Source organism: Gouania willdenowi, chromosome 13 (genome assembly GCF_900634775.1).
Source record: "Gouania willdenowi chromosome 13, fGouWil2.1, whole genome shotgun sequence".
Lineage (NCBI taxonomy): Eukaryota > Metazoa > Chordata > Actinopteri > Blenniiformes > Gobiesocidae > Gouania > Gouania willdenowi.
The window spans coordinates 11,388,460-11,404,690 of NC_041056.1; the positions used below are offsets into that span (position 1 = coordinate 11,388,460).

The following is a 16,231-nucleotide window of genomic DNA, read 5'->3' on the forward strand; positions in this document are numbered from 1 at the left end:
TTACTGTGTTAGAACAATCTGCCTGTTTTTGTTTGCTCTCAGTTGTTATGTAACAAGTCAATAAACAGAACTGATCTAAATCTTTTTATGAGGTTTTTTTTTGTGTGAAAACTGTGCCATCTGTGAACTATTATTATTACATGACATTTAAAAAAAAAAAACTGCCCCCAATGAAACACAATACCATTAAAAACCTTGTTATAAAACTTAGAAAAGTGTTAGTAAAGAAAAGGAACGAATTACAGCCGGTTGCAAGAAACATTTACAACAACAACAAAAAAGTAAATATATTTCCAGAGTAACCAACTGTATTAAACACTATGATTTAGTTTGTGAATGTTTTTCATATTTTGGACTGTCTTTTTTCCATAAAGATAAGAACAATACTATGGAAGCCCAAAATAGTCATAATTAAATAAATTAAAACAACATTTTGAGATAAACACCATTTTGATAAATAACAGACAAATATATAATATGGCCATTAAATTGTTAAATAAGGTAATATTATCATGAAATATGTTTTATTATTCTTAAATATCCTTTTCCACAATGGCCTTTTTATTTCATATAGTTGGTTTAATACTACCTTATTTAACAATTTAATGGCCATATTATATATTTGTCTGTTATTTATCAAAATGGTATTTATTTGAAAATGTTTTTTTTTATTTAATTTAATTATGACATTTTTGGGCTTCCATACAAATACCTATTGACTATTATTATTATTATTATTATTATTATTATTATTATTATAATAATAATAATTTTTAACACACAATTTTTAGTCAGATATTGCTCTCTTGCAAGCTGCTTTTTTAATTTTCTCTATGGTACAATGGTAGCAGCAGGCTGCTAAACTGTCTTTTGTTATATCAGCAATAAATGCATATATTTTCAACAAAAACGATTTTTCTCATTTTTAATTGTCACTGAACGCATCTTAAAACGCACCTGACGTCATACACCGCTCACCGATCTCAGGTCAGTTTGGAGATAAACGCCAGGCGCTCGATTGGTGTTTATGGAGTCAACGCTGATGTCAGATCTGTGACCGGAAACGGAAATCATTGCTCGTTGGCGCGTTTGTCCAAGCTGTTGGCGCCACTGACTCAGTCTGAACCACTGAAGAGGGTGAACGAGCTACAGTGTTTGTCTCTACAATTAACTAAAGTTTAGGGTTTATTCTGCTAAATTATATCTTTACAACTATGGCTAAACTGTCTGAGGGAGCGATAGAGGTAAGTGTTCGAACCCGCCCATGTTTAAGATAATTTAAACTCGTAAAATTGAACATTAAGTGTTAGCTTTGTTCAAGATGGCAGGTTTGACACATTTTATTTCAATTTATTTAAAGTTGCGTAAATGAACATACGTTTCTGTGTGTTTTTAAATCTCTGACCTCTATGTATTCGTCATTTATACATCCTCTAATGTCAAATTTACACTTGACTATTCTGTATTAAATGCAACCACACAACAACAACTTGCATTTTATACATTTATTAAATGAATAAACAAACATACACACCTGGGTACGGCTAACTAATAGATTGTGTTCACAGGCTTTATCAAACGGCAGCCGTTGCAATGATCCTGTTCTCCAATTGGTGGTGAGTATTATTCCAGTTTCTTTGTTGAAATAAAAGAATGAAGCCTTTATTGTTACTATCTATTATTTAAACCGAAGTTGGACATTCTTTCTCGCAGTAAAAGTCAATTGATCTTGTTATTTTCAAAGGTGCTAGATTTTTAGCAAGTGCATTAATCAGCAAGCATATTATACTACTATATATAGTAAAAGTTAGACAGTTATAAGCTGTACATTATAATTTCAAGTAATAAGCCTTAAAATATTACTAGAGGTGTCCCGATCCAACTTTTTCACTCCCAATACGATACCGATATTGCAGCGTTGAATATTATCTTATATGGATCCTATCCAATATCTGCATGAATCATACTTTTATTTCTTGTTTTGTAGTGTTTTAATAAAGGCTTGGTGGTATAAGAAAAACTGATCCATTTAGTAACCAATGGGTGTTGCATACATTTTAACATTAAGCATAAAAATATTCTACCATTGAATTAATAAATAAATAATAAATAATTCAATATATATATTTAAAAAAAAAAAAAAAACTACTTATTTATCTTAAAGAAAATTCTACAATTGAATAGGTTAAAAAAAAACAAGAATAACTTGAAGACACCTTAAAATAACCTTAAAACAATACAAACAAATAAATGTAAAATAACAATTCAATTTGGATAGAAGTGTTGGAGCGGAGTACGGAATGGACCGCTTGTATTGGAGTGCTTTATAATCGGATTTGGGACGTCTGAAAAATATTTTGTATGTTTGGAACAAAATATTGTCATTTAAGACATTAATGTTCTGTATTAATTTATGCTGCAATGATCAAAACAAGAATACATTTGAACAGACAAGTAAAAAACCAAACATCAAGTCTGCACAGTGAAGGATCAACATACTGAGACACAACCACGTGTTTTTACACCATTAATCAGGCATACATGTGAAGCCATTCAAGCACATGAAAATAAATAAAATACAGTAAAAATATGGAAATAGTTATCGTTTGCCCCTTTACGTAGTTACAATGTGAACTTGCAGGAGGTCAAAAGGTGACCGATAAATGATTTGGCAACAGCTTAAAAAAATAATTACCATTTGTTATCACTGTTGTAACAATATAAAGAGGAATTATCAAAGCAAGGATTACGATGGATTTATTTCCTTTAAAGAATCGGGCTAATTGGGGGCAGAAGGCATCATTCTCATGCCTGACTGACACAGGCGCACACACACACACACTATTAACTTTTTCTAATCGGTGATATGACTGTAGTACACCACCAGGGAGCACTGTTTCCTTTAAAGGAAATTACATTTGACTTTATTGACATTCAGGACACATGAGAAGAAGAACAGTGCATCGGAACAGAGGTTTGAAGCATGGCTCTCTGAGATAAAATAGAATAATTAATAAAAGTCACCAAAATATAAATATGGGTGAAGAACTTTCAACCAATAGAAAGCAGGTGTATAATATAAAGTTTGAAACAGACCAAGGACACATATATTGTATGAAAAAAAAAAAAAACCCCAACAACAATATTCTCTCTGTGGGTGTTTGGCCTTGTTTATAGTGTGTTTAGCAGCATTATGGCCTGGGGGTGGAAGTGGGTTCCAGTGTGGAGCAGTGAGAACAGTCCATATTGTGGTAAGGCTGCTCAATTAATCGAAATTTTATTACGATTATTACACTCAATAATTACAAAAATAACGTAATCGGAAAAAAAAAAAGATTATTAAAATGTTTTAATTTTTTTTTCATCTTTTATTCGCTAAATAGTACAAACCCACTATTTCAGACATCTACAAATAATGCTTGGCACACATGTTATTAATACTAACTTTGAGTTGTTTAATCCACGCACATGCAAGCCCCGCCCTCTCAAAGCTAAAGCTAGCCTGCAGGCTAACAGAGGAAAGTTGTTGCTAGTGGTCTTGAAACATGGCAGGAGAAATGCAGCAAAAACACATGGTAAACAAGTGGTAAGTCATATTCTCTTCTATGGGAACACTTTGGGTTTGATGATGAACACCAAGAGCAAAGACACGTCACGTGCAAGAAGTGTTTTGTTTTGTGCTAAAGTGAACATAATTGATTTTAGTGTTTGAAGGATTTTATTTATTTTTAAAGAATATATTTAGTTTTTTTTGTACAAAAATAAATAACTTTTTGGTTGACAAATACTGTTTTAAATAAAATTATATCCAAACTCTAACTCACTAACCCATACATATTTTAATAATTGTTAACTATGTATGTGTAAGCTATAGAACCGTGCGTTTAATTCAATTATTTTTTTTTTTTTAGAATTTTCGTAGCAATTACAATTACAAAGTCAATTTTCTGAACAATTTGGTTACAATTCAGTGATGTTTACAATAGCAACGTATTGATTGTGATTAATTCCGCAATTACAGATATAGTTGCCCTGTGTGCCTCGCCTAAAATTAGCTGTGTTCAATAATTCTAAAATGGTTTAAGGAGTAAGTTATCAAAATAAACAGGCATGCTGCAATATATCGAGATTAAAAATAAATCAAGATTTCCATTTTGGTAGTATAGAAAATTACATTATTTTCAATTGATGTTTTTACTTTATAGCTTATTTTGTATTCAAATGCTCATTTTAGGAGTCGCTGCTTTTGCTACAGCATGAAAAGCACAGTTCAATGGATTCACTGTCACGTGCTGTCCTTTATAAGAGAAAAACCAAAAGTGGCACATATTGTTTGTTAATAAATGAGCCTGCCTGTGTTGCTAATATAATTTATAATTGTCTTTCTGGTAAGAAGAAATATCCTATAAGTTGGTAATATGTCATTCGTACAGTGGCTAACACTTAAAGTCTTTTTCTTTCTTTTTTTGTTTTCAGAACATTCGCAAGATCGAAGGAGGAAATGGTCCGTCTCGCTTCCGGGTGATGATGAGTGATGGACTTCACACCATGACATGTAGGTTTCATAATCTACAATACAGACTGTATTTGTTACAAACTTTTAGACTATTTCAGATTTCACTCAAGCTTTTTTTCAATAAAGAATAAAATGTCAAATAAGGAGCATTTAATTCCTGTAGTTTTGGTAATAGATATTTGTGCCTAATGTCTAATGTTTTTTAATGTTCCCTATAAGTCCAAGCCTTTTTCCTTTTCTGACGTCTTTCAGCCTTCATGCTGTGCACCCAGCTGAACTGCATGGCCGAGGACAACAGACTCGCCCCAAACTGCATCTGCGTTTTGAAGAGGCATGTGACCAACATACTTAAGGATGGGAGGTTTGTAAACAATTTCTCCAATTTTGACTGAAATAACGCAGCATAGCAGCGTAAACATGCAGGGACGTTTTATGTCCGTGATTCATGACGGTGTTTCCTTTCAGACGAGTGGTGATCATTTTGGAAATCGACGTCCTGAAGTCAGCTGCTGAGGTTGGTGGTAAACTTGGGGACCCCATACCCTACACCGAGGGTAAGACTTGCTCTTATGTTGCTAATATGCACTTTAAAGGAGACTGATGTGTGTAACTTGCATTAATGTAGGATAATAATAATAATGTTGGTTCCTTCTTGCAGGTAAAGGCCCTCAGTCTGCTCCTGTTCCTGCTATTGCTCCTGCTCCTGAGAAAAGGGTCCCACTGTATCCCCAAAGCAAAAATGAGAGTGAGTGTTGGTTTCTTTTTTTTTTTATTTTATTGGAACAAAAATAAGAGAATGTGTTTTTAGTACTTTTAGGGTTTTTTTTTTTGAGCATATCCTGAAGTGTTGTTTTCTCATCTTTATGTAATTATGTTCCTCACTGCCTTACTATGTCCAGTACCGCTTATTTATATATATGTATTTTCTGTTTTGTTATCTTGGCTAATATCTATTATTTATTTATATTATTTTCTTTAATCTTTCTTTCTGTATTTGTATTTAACCTTCTTGCTTGCTTTTTGTGCTAGGGCTGGGCGATATGGCCTTTTTTTTTTTTCTTCTTTTTTTTAAAAAAAAAAATCTTTATTTTCAAGCTATATCACGTTATACAATATATATCTTGATATTTTGTACTTGTCTTGAGGTGATGCTTTGATGCATACAGTCGAACTAGAATTGCAATACTCTATATGTATATAGATATATATATCTATATAGATGTTTTCTCTGTGATGTAATAGGGGTTTCCCCTAACTACTATAGCATAGCGTACCTGTTAGTTTGCTTTTTTTAGGCAAACCCTTAAAATAAGGTATGTCGGTTAAAGCCACATGCAAATTGTCACACAGGGACCTTTATTAACAGATGTAGAGAACAGTATTAAAATTTAGAAAACAAATCGTGCATTTGGGCGCCATTTTAAAAACAATTTCAGCTGACCAAGTGCTGTACAGTTTTTTTTTTTTAATATTAATGTTAAAATTAACAATCAATTATTTATTTATTACTGCCAATTGTGAATTTATCAAATACTATTATCCAAAGTGGCATACACAATATATGAACAGTTAACGCTACTAACACGTGCACGCACAGACACACGCGCTGTGTTGTAATGATGGCCTTTTGAGGACTGTCCCTTTAAGGGCCCCATGGTAACATAAGGTCAGAGTTGAGTGAGTGTTAAAGCTTTCCCTGCTTACAATAAGCGTGCAGTGTGACATTAACCAGTTGTTTTGAGTCCTGTTTATAACATTATCGACCCGCAAAGACCTCCGGATCGCTACAGCGCGCACACACTCACCCGCGCACAGTGTTTTACTGAGCATTACGCCTGTCATAGACTTTCTTATAATGGGGATCATGTCTTTAGCGACATGGTGAACCACAGATTTCACACGTTTTGTCGTAGGGCACAGTGGCTGTGTGTGAGAGACATTTACACGGGAGAGGGTGTGGAGAAATTGGTGCAGACTTACAACCACTGGAAATAAATTTATTGCTATTTTAAAATATCTATATGTTACCCAGCATTACTTTGTGTCTTTGGCTGCTGTAACATGTTAATTACACCACTGTGCACTAAAATAAAGTATAAGCACATAATTATTATTTTTACTTGGTTTATAAATGTAACCACTAGATGGCAGTGTTTTTTTTTTAGATAATCTACACCTTTGACAAGTCGAATGATGCAAAACTTTCTTAATGTTTGCATCATGTAAAGCACATGTGTTAAACTCAAGGCCCAGGTGCCAAATCTGGCCCTTGTGAGCAGGTAATTTGGCCCACAGGAGACAGAAAAAAGGCAGGAAAAAAAAAACATGTATAATTGTGTAAATAACAAATTATTTCAGTTGTAGATAGCTCAATTTTTCTAAATACACATGGATACAAATTGACAATTTTCTTATGCTTATATTACATGATGATGGCATTCATTTTTAATGTCAAATTTATGAAAAAAATGAATTAAAATGTTTTTTTTTTTTTGCAAGTTTCCTCAAATTATTTTACTAAATTAAATAATTGTTCATAATATCAAGGAAATGTAAATGTAAGTTAATTTCAGTTTAAGGTCACTTAATGCTTGGATATTGTCAGTCTCAGGGGTTCTCAACTAGTATCACCCTGGAACCACATGTTGCCACGATCATTAAATCGTGATCCTTTTTTTTTTTTTTTTAGAATTCAGTTAACCAAATCTAGTTTTTCAAAAATGGCTATTAAAAACACACAATCTTTTTAAAGACATGAATCTACATATTATATATTTCACAGCATGTCTGTCAAAAGAAAAGTTTCTTTCAAAATAAAATACAAGTTTAACATGAGAGGACAATAAGTATTTATTTATTTTTTGACTAGCTGTCCACAACCCACTTTTGGGTCCCGACCCACTAGTTGAGAATCACTACAAGAAACCATTCCAGATGGTGAAGTCTGCAAAATCACGTCATATTATATTTTGCGTGAAAATTGACATTTCCGTCTTGGTTAAGTAGCTTTTTCATGGATGGTTTACATGGGAGCTTTAATTCCCTTTTAATTCAGAATGAAAGTTAAATCCTCTTTAAACCGACCTTGTAAACACTCAATTCCTAATGCAAATTTAATTCTGAATTACACACACACACTTAATTTTTTATTACTCACTATTTTTACAAACGTTGCTCACTGAGGATATTAGACCCACTTTAGTTGTTTTTACAAGCCCTTTGTGCTGTCACTCCTGTAGTTTTTATTCAGATTTCAACTTATCCTGAGTTACCATGACTACCTGTCAACATTGAGCTGTTCTAACTTATCCTGAGGTACCATGACTACCTGTCAACATTGAGCTGTTCTGCAAATCTGCATTTCAGACAATTTTATGAACTAATTCATGAACGGTATTAGGGCTGCATGATTTTGACTATAAACCTAATTGAGATTTTTCGGACCAATATTGCAATTGCAATTCAATTTGCGATTTTTATATTTGATACATTTAAAAGCATAAATTTCTAAAATGATGAGTGAAGGAAATCATGTTACTTGTAGACTTTTAAACAACATATTCTTGCTCAAATTGCCCCACATTAGAACAAAACACATTCATCTACTTTCAAAAATATTTGGTGTTATGTGGACAGCGCCCTCTTCTGGAGGAATCAAAGCATTTGTCTAAACACTTTAAGATCTGCTTTATGGAAAGTCAGACCTTTCATCTGTTCCAACTGAACCTAAGATCACAAGACTCCACCATTGTGATTGGTGAACATCACTCAAACACCAGAGACAGAAGAAAATAACTTCAGCCTCTTATTGCAGTAGTCAAAACCTTGATTGCAATTCGATATTGATAAACCCTGCAGCCCTAAACGTTATCATTGCAGTTCAAACAAATCTGACGTTGCACACCCATGAACCAAGCAGCAGCCATGTTGAAAGTCTCAGGTCAATCTGAGCCTGATTCACAGAGATATTTGAGGAACAGACACACACACAGACAGAGGTTCCTTGCTTTATAGATGATAGAAGATAGATAGATAATTACCATTTCTGTTTCAGAAAGTGAATTATGTGACAGTATGCCTGTCAAAAAAGTCTCTTTCAAAAGAGACATTAAGTATTTAATTATTTTTGACCAACTGACCGCGACCCACTCATTACAGGTCCAAGAACCACTTTTGGATCCCGACTCACCAGTTGAGAATCGCTGTCACAGGGTTCCCGCTGATCCTTACAGAGTCTTAAAAGGCAATAAATTTGTGAATTTAAAAATAAGGCGTTAATTGTGATTAAAATGTCTTAAATTAATGTTTCAAAAGTCTTAAATTTGAAAACACAAGTATGATTTTATGATTTAGTCTCACATTTCAAAATAAATGGTAACAGTTTTTTTTTTTTAATTCAAATGTGTGATTTACCGTAACATTGCGTAATCATGACAGCAGAGCTAGTTAGAAAACAATGATGTGGTTGCAGTGGGACAACATGGGGAAAATGTCAATTTACCAAAAATTACCTGTATAAAGACGATTTTTCTTAATGGTTTTTATATTTTGTATTTTTGTTTTTATAGATTTCTTGCTATTTTTGTAGTCATTTTGTGTGTTTTTAGAGTGATTTTAATTATTTTAGTCTGTTTTGTTTGTGTATTTTACTGACATTTTGTGTATTTTTGTGTGTTTACTTTGGGGCCGTCAGTTACATGTCTGCACTAGACACTAGAAAAAATTTACCCTACTATGTACTTGATGTGGTGTTTTTTCCCAATTGTGTATACTCTGAAGTTGATGTTAAATTTAATTTAAAACTGAATAAAAATTCTTAAAAAGTATTGAATTTAATTTGCCTTAAGTTGTAGGAACCCTGTGTTATATACTTTATATGTAATTTATACCTGGAAGTGCAAACTAAAACTAAAATCTGTAGTCCACTTGAGATGAAACTGGTCTGTATTTAGTCCCGAAACTGAAATCAGTTAAACACCCCCGAAAAGGAACTTTAATGAAGCTAATCAGAGTTTTCAACTAGCTTGAACTGATTTGTATATAATGGCCATTAGATGATTAGTTTGTCTGAGCCCAGGATCGCAGCAGTGACCTTGAAGCAGGCGAGTGGGACATGCTTTTTTCTGTCTTCTTCATATCTAAGCAGATATTCATCCCTATAATCTCCCATGTAGGAATTGCGTTTGCGTCAACCAGCCTTGTCATCAGCAGTTATTGTTAATTTCAGTGCGTTGCCACTTGAGCCAGGGGCTTAATTACCAGAAGTGCAGTGGTTGGCATAGTGGGCGGGCTTAAGTGGACACTTTGAACTCTAATCCTCAATGTGAGACCAACATAAATCAAATGTGTGACGCTTGTTCAAACGGGAAAATCTCAAAGTCAAGCAGCGCAACTCTCCAGGGCCACAGCAGCTTAAGTGTGTCGTAGCTATTCATACTCGCCATGTTTCTATAAAAACGTGAACAATCCTCTTTGACCAAAATGCTGGTTCACACAACTCCAGCTTCCCGGGTCGACTATAGAGTTCTTGTCCCCGTTGAAGCCGCTTTCTGGCAGCCAGAAGAAGAGTGGGCTGTGGTAAATTTATTTTAAGTCGCTCTTTGATGAAACTTCTCACATGGAGTGAAAATATCATGGTGATCAAGCGGTCACAGACCCCTCCCCCCCCAAAAAAAAGGGATTTAACTAATTTGCCTGTGATGAATAATGTATGTTCCTGCCTCTCGACTCGTCTCCATCTCTGCTCTTCATGGAACATTTATTTCTCTCCTTTATTCCGCCAACAGTGAACAGAGGTTTCAACAGAGACTTTGAGAAAAAGGCTCCATCTGCTATGCCTGGTACTCCAGGGGGACTCTCCAAAATTGTGCCCATTGCCAGCCTCAACCCATACCAGTCAAAGTAAGTTTCCCAGTTGCTTGGAATAGTGAGGAGACATGTAATGTATCCTTTTATTGTAAAACTAACAAAGTATCGTACAGTTTCTGTAAAATTGGATGTAGCAGCTGCCTTTAAAAGAGATGTAGTTGTTGAAATGTGAATTGTTAAAGTTCTCAGAAACTATGAATCATCAAAATGAATGTGAAACATTCTTGTTTTTCTCCAAACTTATAAGTTATGAAGGAACCAGCCTCGTGCACACATAAAGTGTGTCTCTGGATTGATTTGTATTTATTATGAACACAAATAGTTTTTGAAGTCGTGTGTTCACTGCTTGCTTTCCTAATTTCATGTTATGCAAAACCCTTTTTTCTAATATTCTCGACAATCTGATATACACTTATTATATAAATGGTAAATGTACTTTATTATATAGTGCTTTATCCATACACTGTCAAAGCACTTTACAATATCAGCTCAGTCACCATTCATATACTACATTTTTACAGTTTCACTTCAATTAGAGGGTAATATAATGAAGAAAAACTTGAAGTAACTCAGCCTGGGCAATATGAGATTTCTGTTTTGGCAATATAGAAAATTACATTATCGCTTATATTGATATTTATTTATACATTTGAAAATAAAATAATAGTTTTAGGAGTCGCTGCTTTTGCTAACAGCATGAAAAGCACCGTTAGATGGATTTCTGAGTATGCCTAACACAGACCTGCCCCCAAATGAGCCACACTACAGGACTCACTCACGCATGCTGTCCCTTACAGGAAAAAAGCAAAAAATTGAGCAGCTGTGTGTTAATAAATGAGAATTTTGCATCAGCAATTTTAATCCAGAATTGTCTTTCTTGTAAGGCCATTGAATTAAAAATCTGTTTATATTGTATTTTGCCATTTTGAGAAAATATATCAAGATTAGAAGTTTGATTCATATCGCCCAGCCCTAGAAGTAACTAAAAAAAGTAGGAAATGCTTAAGTTTCAGTATTTTTTTATTTATGTAATTCAATTGTTTCATGTTTATCACATTTTATAGAAAATAATAAATTTTCCTATTTTACTAGCCACAAACTAAGAAATTTCAACTAATTGTAAAACATTTAACAATTGAACAATTTTTTTTTTTTTTTTTTTTTTTTCTTTTTTGAAAATCAGCTTTGCGTTTTTCCAGTCACAACCCATACACCAAATCTGCAACATTTGTCTAATCATTTGTTTCAATCAAAATAAATGATGGTTAATCTAATCCAAAAATCATTATGTATCTCTACTCAGGTACTGACTACATCATAATCATTCATATTTATTTTTGTAAAGTTAAAGCCTGGCGAGTAAATCAGATTTTAGACAGAGCTCATTGGTGACTCGTGCTGCTGTTAGAACTGAGGGAACCATGTTGGTGACCCCTGAAATAAAGACACTTGAGCTCTTCTTTTTTTTTTCGGGAAGAGTTCATTTCTAAAGTGTCAAAAGGTCCACTAGCCAAACTGACAGTGTGTCAGTTTTGTCACTACAAACTGCTTCCCATCCAAAGAAAGACTTGGTTCTTGTTTGTTTCAAGCTCACATTGTTGAATAAAACAACTTGCGTGCAACAATGTTTACAAAAATGACAAACACTCATGAACAAGCTGCCTTGTCTAACTTTCAGGTGGACGATCCGCGCCCGAATAACCAACAAGAGCAGCATTCGCACTTGGAGCAACTCGCGCGGTGATGGAAAACTGTTTTCCATGGAAATTGTGGATGAAAGCGTAAGTCCTTCACTGGTCCCAGTTGTCTCTCTTTTTTTTTTTTTTTTACGTGTGTAAACAAACTCAGCTCTCATGACTTGGAAATGTGGCGCGCCTTGTCTTGAATACAAGATTAAGCAGATTGATGGTGTCGCCACAGGGAGAGATTCGAGTGACTGGTTTTAACCAAGAGGTGGACAAGTTCTACAGCCTGATCGAGGTTGGCAAGGTGAGCACTTCCTCCACCTAGTACAGAGGTGGGCAACTTTACATAAAATTAGACGGATGGCCGCCAGTTGCCCATGTCTTTTTGCATACCTTTGTTGTCATTTATTTGGAGGAATTTTGTGTATACTGTTGTCAATTTGTTCTTTTTTGTAGTAGTTTTATGTGTTGTTGGAGTATTTTTTGTGTTTTTCTTGTCTTTTACTGTATTTTTGTGCAATGTTATTTTTTGTATTTTTTTTAATTGCGTTTGTTTTGTGAATTTTTCTGTCATTTGGTACGTTTACTTTGGGGGCCGCATAAAATTAGACCGAGGGCTGTCTGTTGCCCATGTCTGAAGTAGTTCTTTCCCTACGTCTTGATTATCAGTTAGAATTGCTTTTCATTAAGTCGCCCGACAGATTTGGTTTCAAACTATTCTATCAGCAGCTGCTGGTACGGCAAGTTGAAAACCATAGAGACTGGAAATGATTGATCTAGCTGCAGTGTAGCAGCTTTTGATCATCTGCCAGCCTTTGTTGATTCCCCTCCATCCCCATCCCCAGCCCCGCCCCCTCCACCTGCCTAATTCTTGTCTTGTTTGCACCATTCAGTCAAGTAAGGCAAGACGAGATGAGGCAAATTTATTTGTATGGCACATTTCATACCACAAGGTAACTCAATGTGCTTTACATGATCAAAAAGTGCAACAGAAAACATTCAACAGCTTGAATGTTTTCCAGGTGAAAACATTCCCTCCCCAGGTTGGCTGATTAACACGTCTGATTCATCCGTCTGCTTCAACCAGGTCTACTACGTCTCCAAGTGCTCCCTGAAGATTGCCAACAAGCAATACACCTCTGTGAAGAATGATTACGAGATGACGCTCAACGGAGAATCCACAATCATCCCCTGCGAGGACAGCTGCGACGTTCCCATGGTTCAGTGCGACTTCATCACCATTGCCGACTTGGAGAACAAAGATAAAGACTCCATTGTCGGTAAGGTGATGCTTGAAGCCCAAAAATCACGGATTTAGGGGTTGCCAACTGCTGCATCTGTTGTTTTCCCCTCTGATTTTATTCTAAGAGTAAAAGCAGTAAAAAGCCTGGAGCTCTGACTTCAAATATAATGACATGACATACTGTCAAAGACAAAAACACAAATCCTCAGCATTGGGATATAATCAGCATAAAAAGCTCCTAAATCAGGTGCAGCTCTTATCTGAACCCCCCCTGCAAAGGTCAGGATGACAGTTTTGTCAACATTTGGTTGCAGACCTTTTTTAATGGGGTAAATAATAGGTTTTGATAGTGAAGCAGGTGATATCATCGGTTATTGTTTTTGTTATCTCTCCTTTTAATGTTTCAAGTAGAAAATGCCAGAAACATTAACCGTTGTTAATGTTTTATAATAAAGCACAAATCATTCACTTGTTCAGATAATTTCTTTGTTTAATGAAACGGCAAAAACAAGATTTTGATGTTGAATAATTTTTAACAAAAAATCACCTTTATCTTTATTTTACCTTAAGTCGTATGTCTCATATTACTGTAATTAAACGGCTTTGCATATTGCAAACAATATTTAAAAGTACAACTCTGTATGTTAAAACTAAACATGTCAACTTGAGATCATCTAAATAATTTCAAACGATAGAAACAAACACCGTAGACAGATTTAGGAATGTGCCAGGTGGTTTTAGCCTGGCTTACAACCTGAAAGACTAGCAAGGAGACTCCTCAGGAAAGGGTCACCAGCTTTAGTAGCTTTGATTTGAAAGACTCCAACTGGTACCTGTGGTTTTTTTTCGGTGACTGATTTGGTTTCCAGGGGGAAGTGATTCTAAGCACCCAGCCAAAATGACATAGATTTGATTTAAGGACAAAGAAGTTGTTCAAAAGCAACTAACTTAAGACCCCGAGGCCTCGGTTATAGACTCCTTTACAGGGAATTTGTAAATGACAAAGTATGATTAGTCCTGATCTCTATCAAACCTGATGGCGCTTATAGAAAGGATTGTAATGAATGTCAGTGTCCAGATGTGCAATACATCATACAAGACTATTGTTGTATATAGTATTTGTGCTATATAAACTAAGTTAAATTGAATTTGTGTAATTAGAAGAATCAGAATCATTAAACATGGGACGTGATGTTAAACCTTCCTTTGTGACAAAAGATGGTAGTCACATTTACCATTTGAGAGTGGCGTAGGTAGGGATGAAACGATTCACTCAACTTCCGATACGATTCGATTCACGATACGATTCGCTCACGATTTATTTTACAAAATGGGACTCTAGACAAATTAGAAAATACGGTACTATTTTCCTTTTATTTTTCATTGTCAAAAAAATTCCTTGATAAACTATTCAAAACAATGCAATTTAAATAAAAATAAATCTTGAATGAAATAAATAAAGGAATAATACAAATGAAAATGAAACCTATTAATTTAAATTCTGGTTCTATAATAAACAATGCAAAACTGCATAATTGTTCTTTTTTTTTTTAAAGTGCAACTGAAAATGTATTTTGTGCCTTAACAATTGGACTTTAAAAAAAAAAACGTAATTGCACTGATTTACGTCATATTTGTTTGGACCAGCAGAGGGCGCTGGTAACACAGTGGTCGGTTGGCATGCAGATATCTTGCAGTGAAGAAGAGAAGCTATGCTAGCAGACGGAGCTAATAAAAAAACGGGACTTTTACAGATATTCAAGTAATATTACAGATATTCTTTCGGTGCTTAAGGGGTAATGAATATTTAAGATTAGAAGGCGGCCAGAAAGAAAGTATTAGCAGACTCCGCCCGCCGCCTACACTTGTGGATAGCGCCCTCTGCTGGTTTAAAAAAAAGTACCGCGATTCAATTTTCAGAAAATCGATATCAACCGTGATACCTATGAATCGATTTTTAACTGCCTTACGATTAATCGTTACATCCCTAGGCGTAGGAGATTTTTCTGATATGGGAAGGATGTAAATTTTGACGCATCATCAGTAGTGTTCCTTTTGAATCAGGGGGTGTTTTGGTCTTTTTAACACTAGAAACCCTCATTAAAGGTGCCCTAGCTCACGTACACAATGGGGTTTGCATCTGACGATGCGATTCACGACTTGCATGTTACAAAACGATATATCCTGATACTAAACAATACCATATACTCCCCAAAATATTTCTATTGCATAAATTCACGTCCTTCTGTATTGGGTCATAACAAAGCAGATAAAAATGATATGAAGCTCTGCGTGCAGCATAAAAGTATAAACTATGACCCCAGTGTCGGAGATGAGAGCGTGAAATGAAATCTCTCGACTAATGCAGATTAAAACTGTTAAACTGATCACATTCTGGGGCAAAGATGCCGTGAAGAGGAAAATAGTCTTCAACTAATCCCACATGCAAAGATTTGGATCAGCATTGACTGGGTATCCCCCAACCCCTCTCGTATAACCGTGAAGAAGGCTTATGTTTTTATCTGATGTGCAGCTGGGTAAGCCTGAGAGTTCATTCATAAAACTGATCTCGACTAAGTAAGTAAATTACCTGGTTACAAGGTTAACATCTGTAAGACACACCTGATGACTTTAAACTTTAAGATATCAGAGAAACTAACAGATTAATTTTGCTTAAAAAGGGACTCAGAGGAAATTAAATACTTAAAATTATGAACTATGATAAAAAACTTCACAGGTGGAGTCTCCTGAGTCTCAGATTAAGAATCAGTGCAGTTAAGATGAACATCCTCCCCTGCTTATTCTACATGTTTAAAATTTTTGTCTGACAGTCAGTTTAAAGAATGGGACAAGTGGATCTCATTTGTTTGGCGAGGGAAATAACCTGCAAGTAGATCCTTACAATACTTATTCATCCAT

General features: G+C 34.9%; 1 protein-coding gene across 1 annotated transcript in view; it reads left to right on the forward strand.

Annotated features, from left to right (window-relative positions):
- The first annotated feature begins 1,099 nt into the window (after positions 1-1,099).
- Positions 1,100-16,231, forward strand: part of rpa1 (replication protein A1) — a 38,800-nt gene continuing 23,668 nt past the window's right edge. Inside the window, exons 1-10 of the mRNA XM_028464743.1 lie at positions 1,100-1,244; positions 1,569-1,616; positions 4,477-4,555; positions 4,769-4,877; positions 4,982-5,070; positions 5,175-5,261; positions 10,303-10,417; positions 12,063-12,165; positions 12,305-12,373; positions 13,157-13,349. Coding sequence (XP_028320544.1) covers positions 1,215-1,244; positions 1,569-1,616; positions 4,477-4,555; positions 4,769-4,877; positions 4,982-5,070; positions 5,175-5,261; positions 10,303-10,417; positions 12,063-12,165; positions 12,305-12,373; positions 13,157-13,349 — 922 coding nt within the window. The 5' untranslated portion in view covers positions 1,100-1,214. The remainder of the gene's footprint in view (positions 1,245-1,568; positions 1,617-4,476; positions 4,556-4,768; positions 4,878-4,981; positions 5,071-5,174; positions 5,262-10,302; positions 10,418-12,062; positions 12,166-12,304; positions 12,374-13,156; positions 13,350-16,231) is intronic.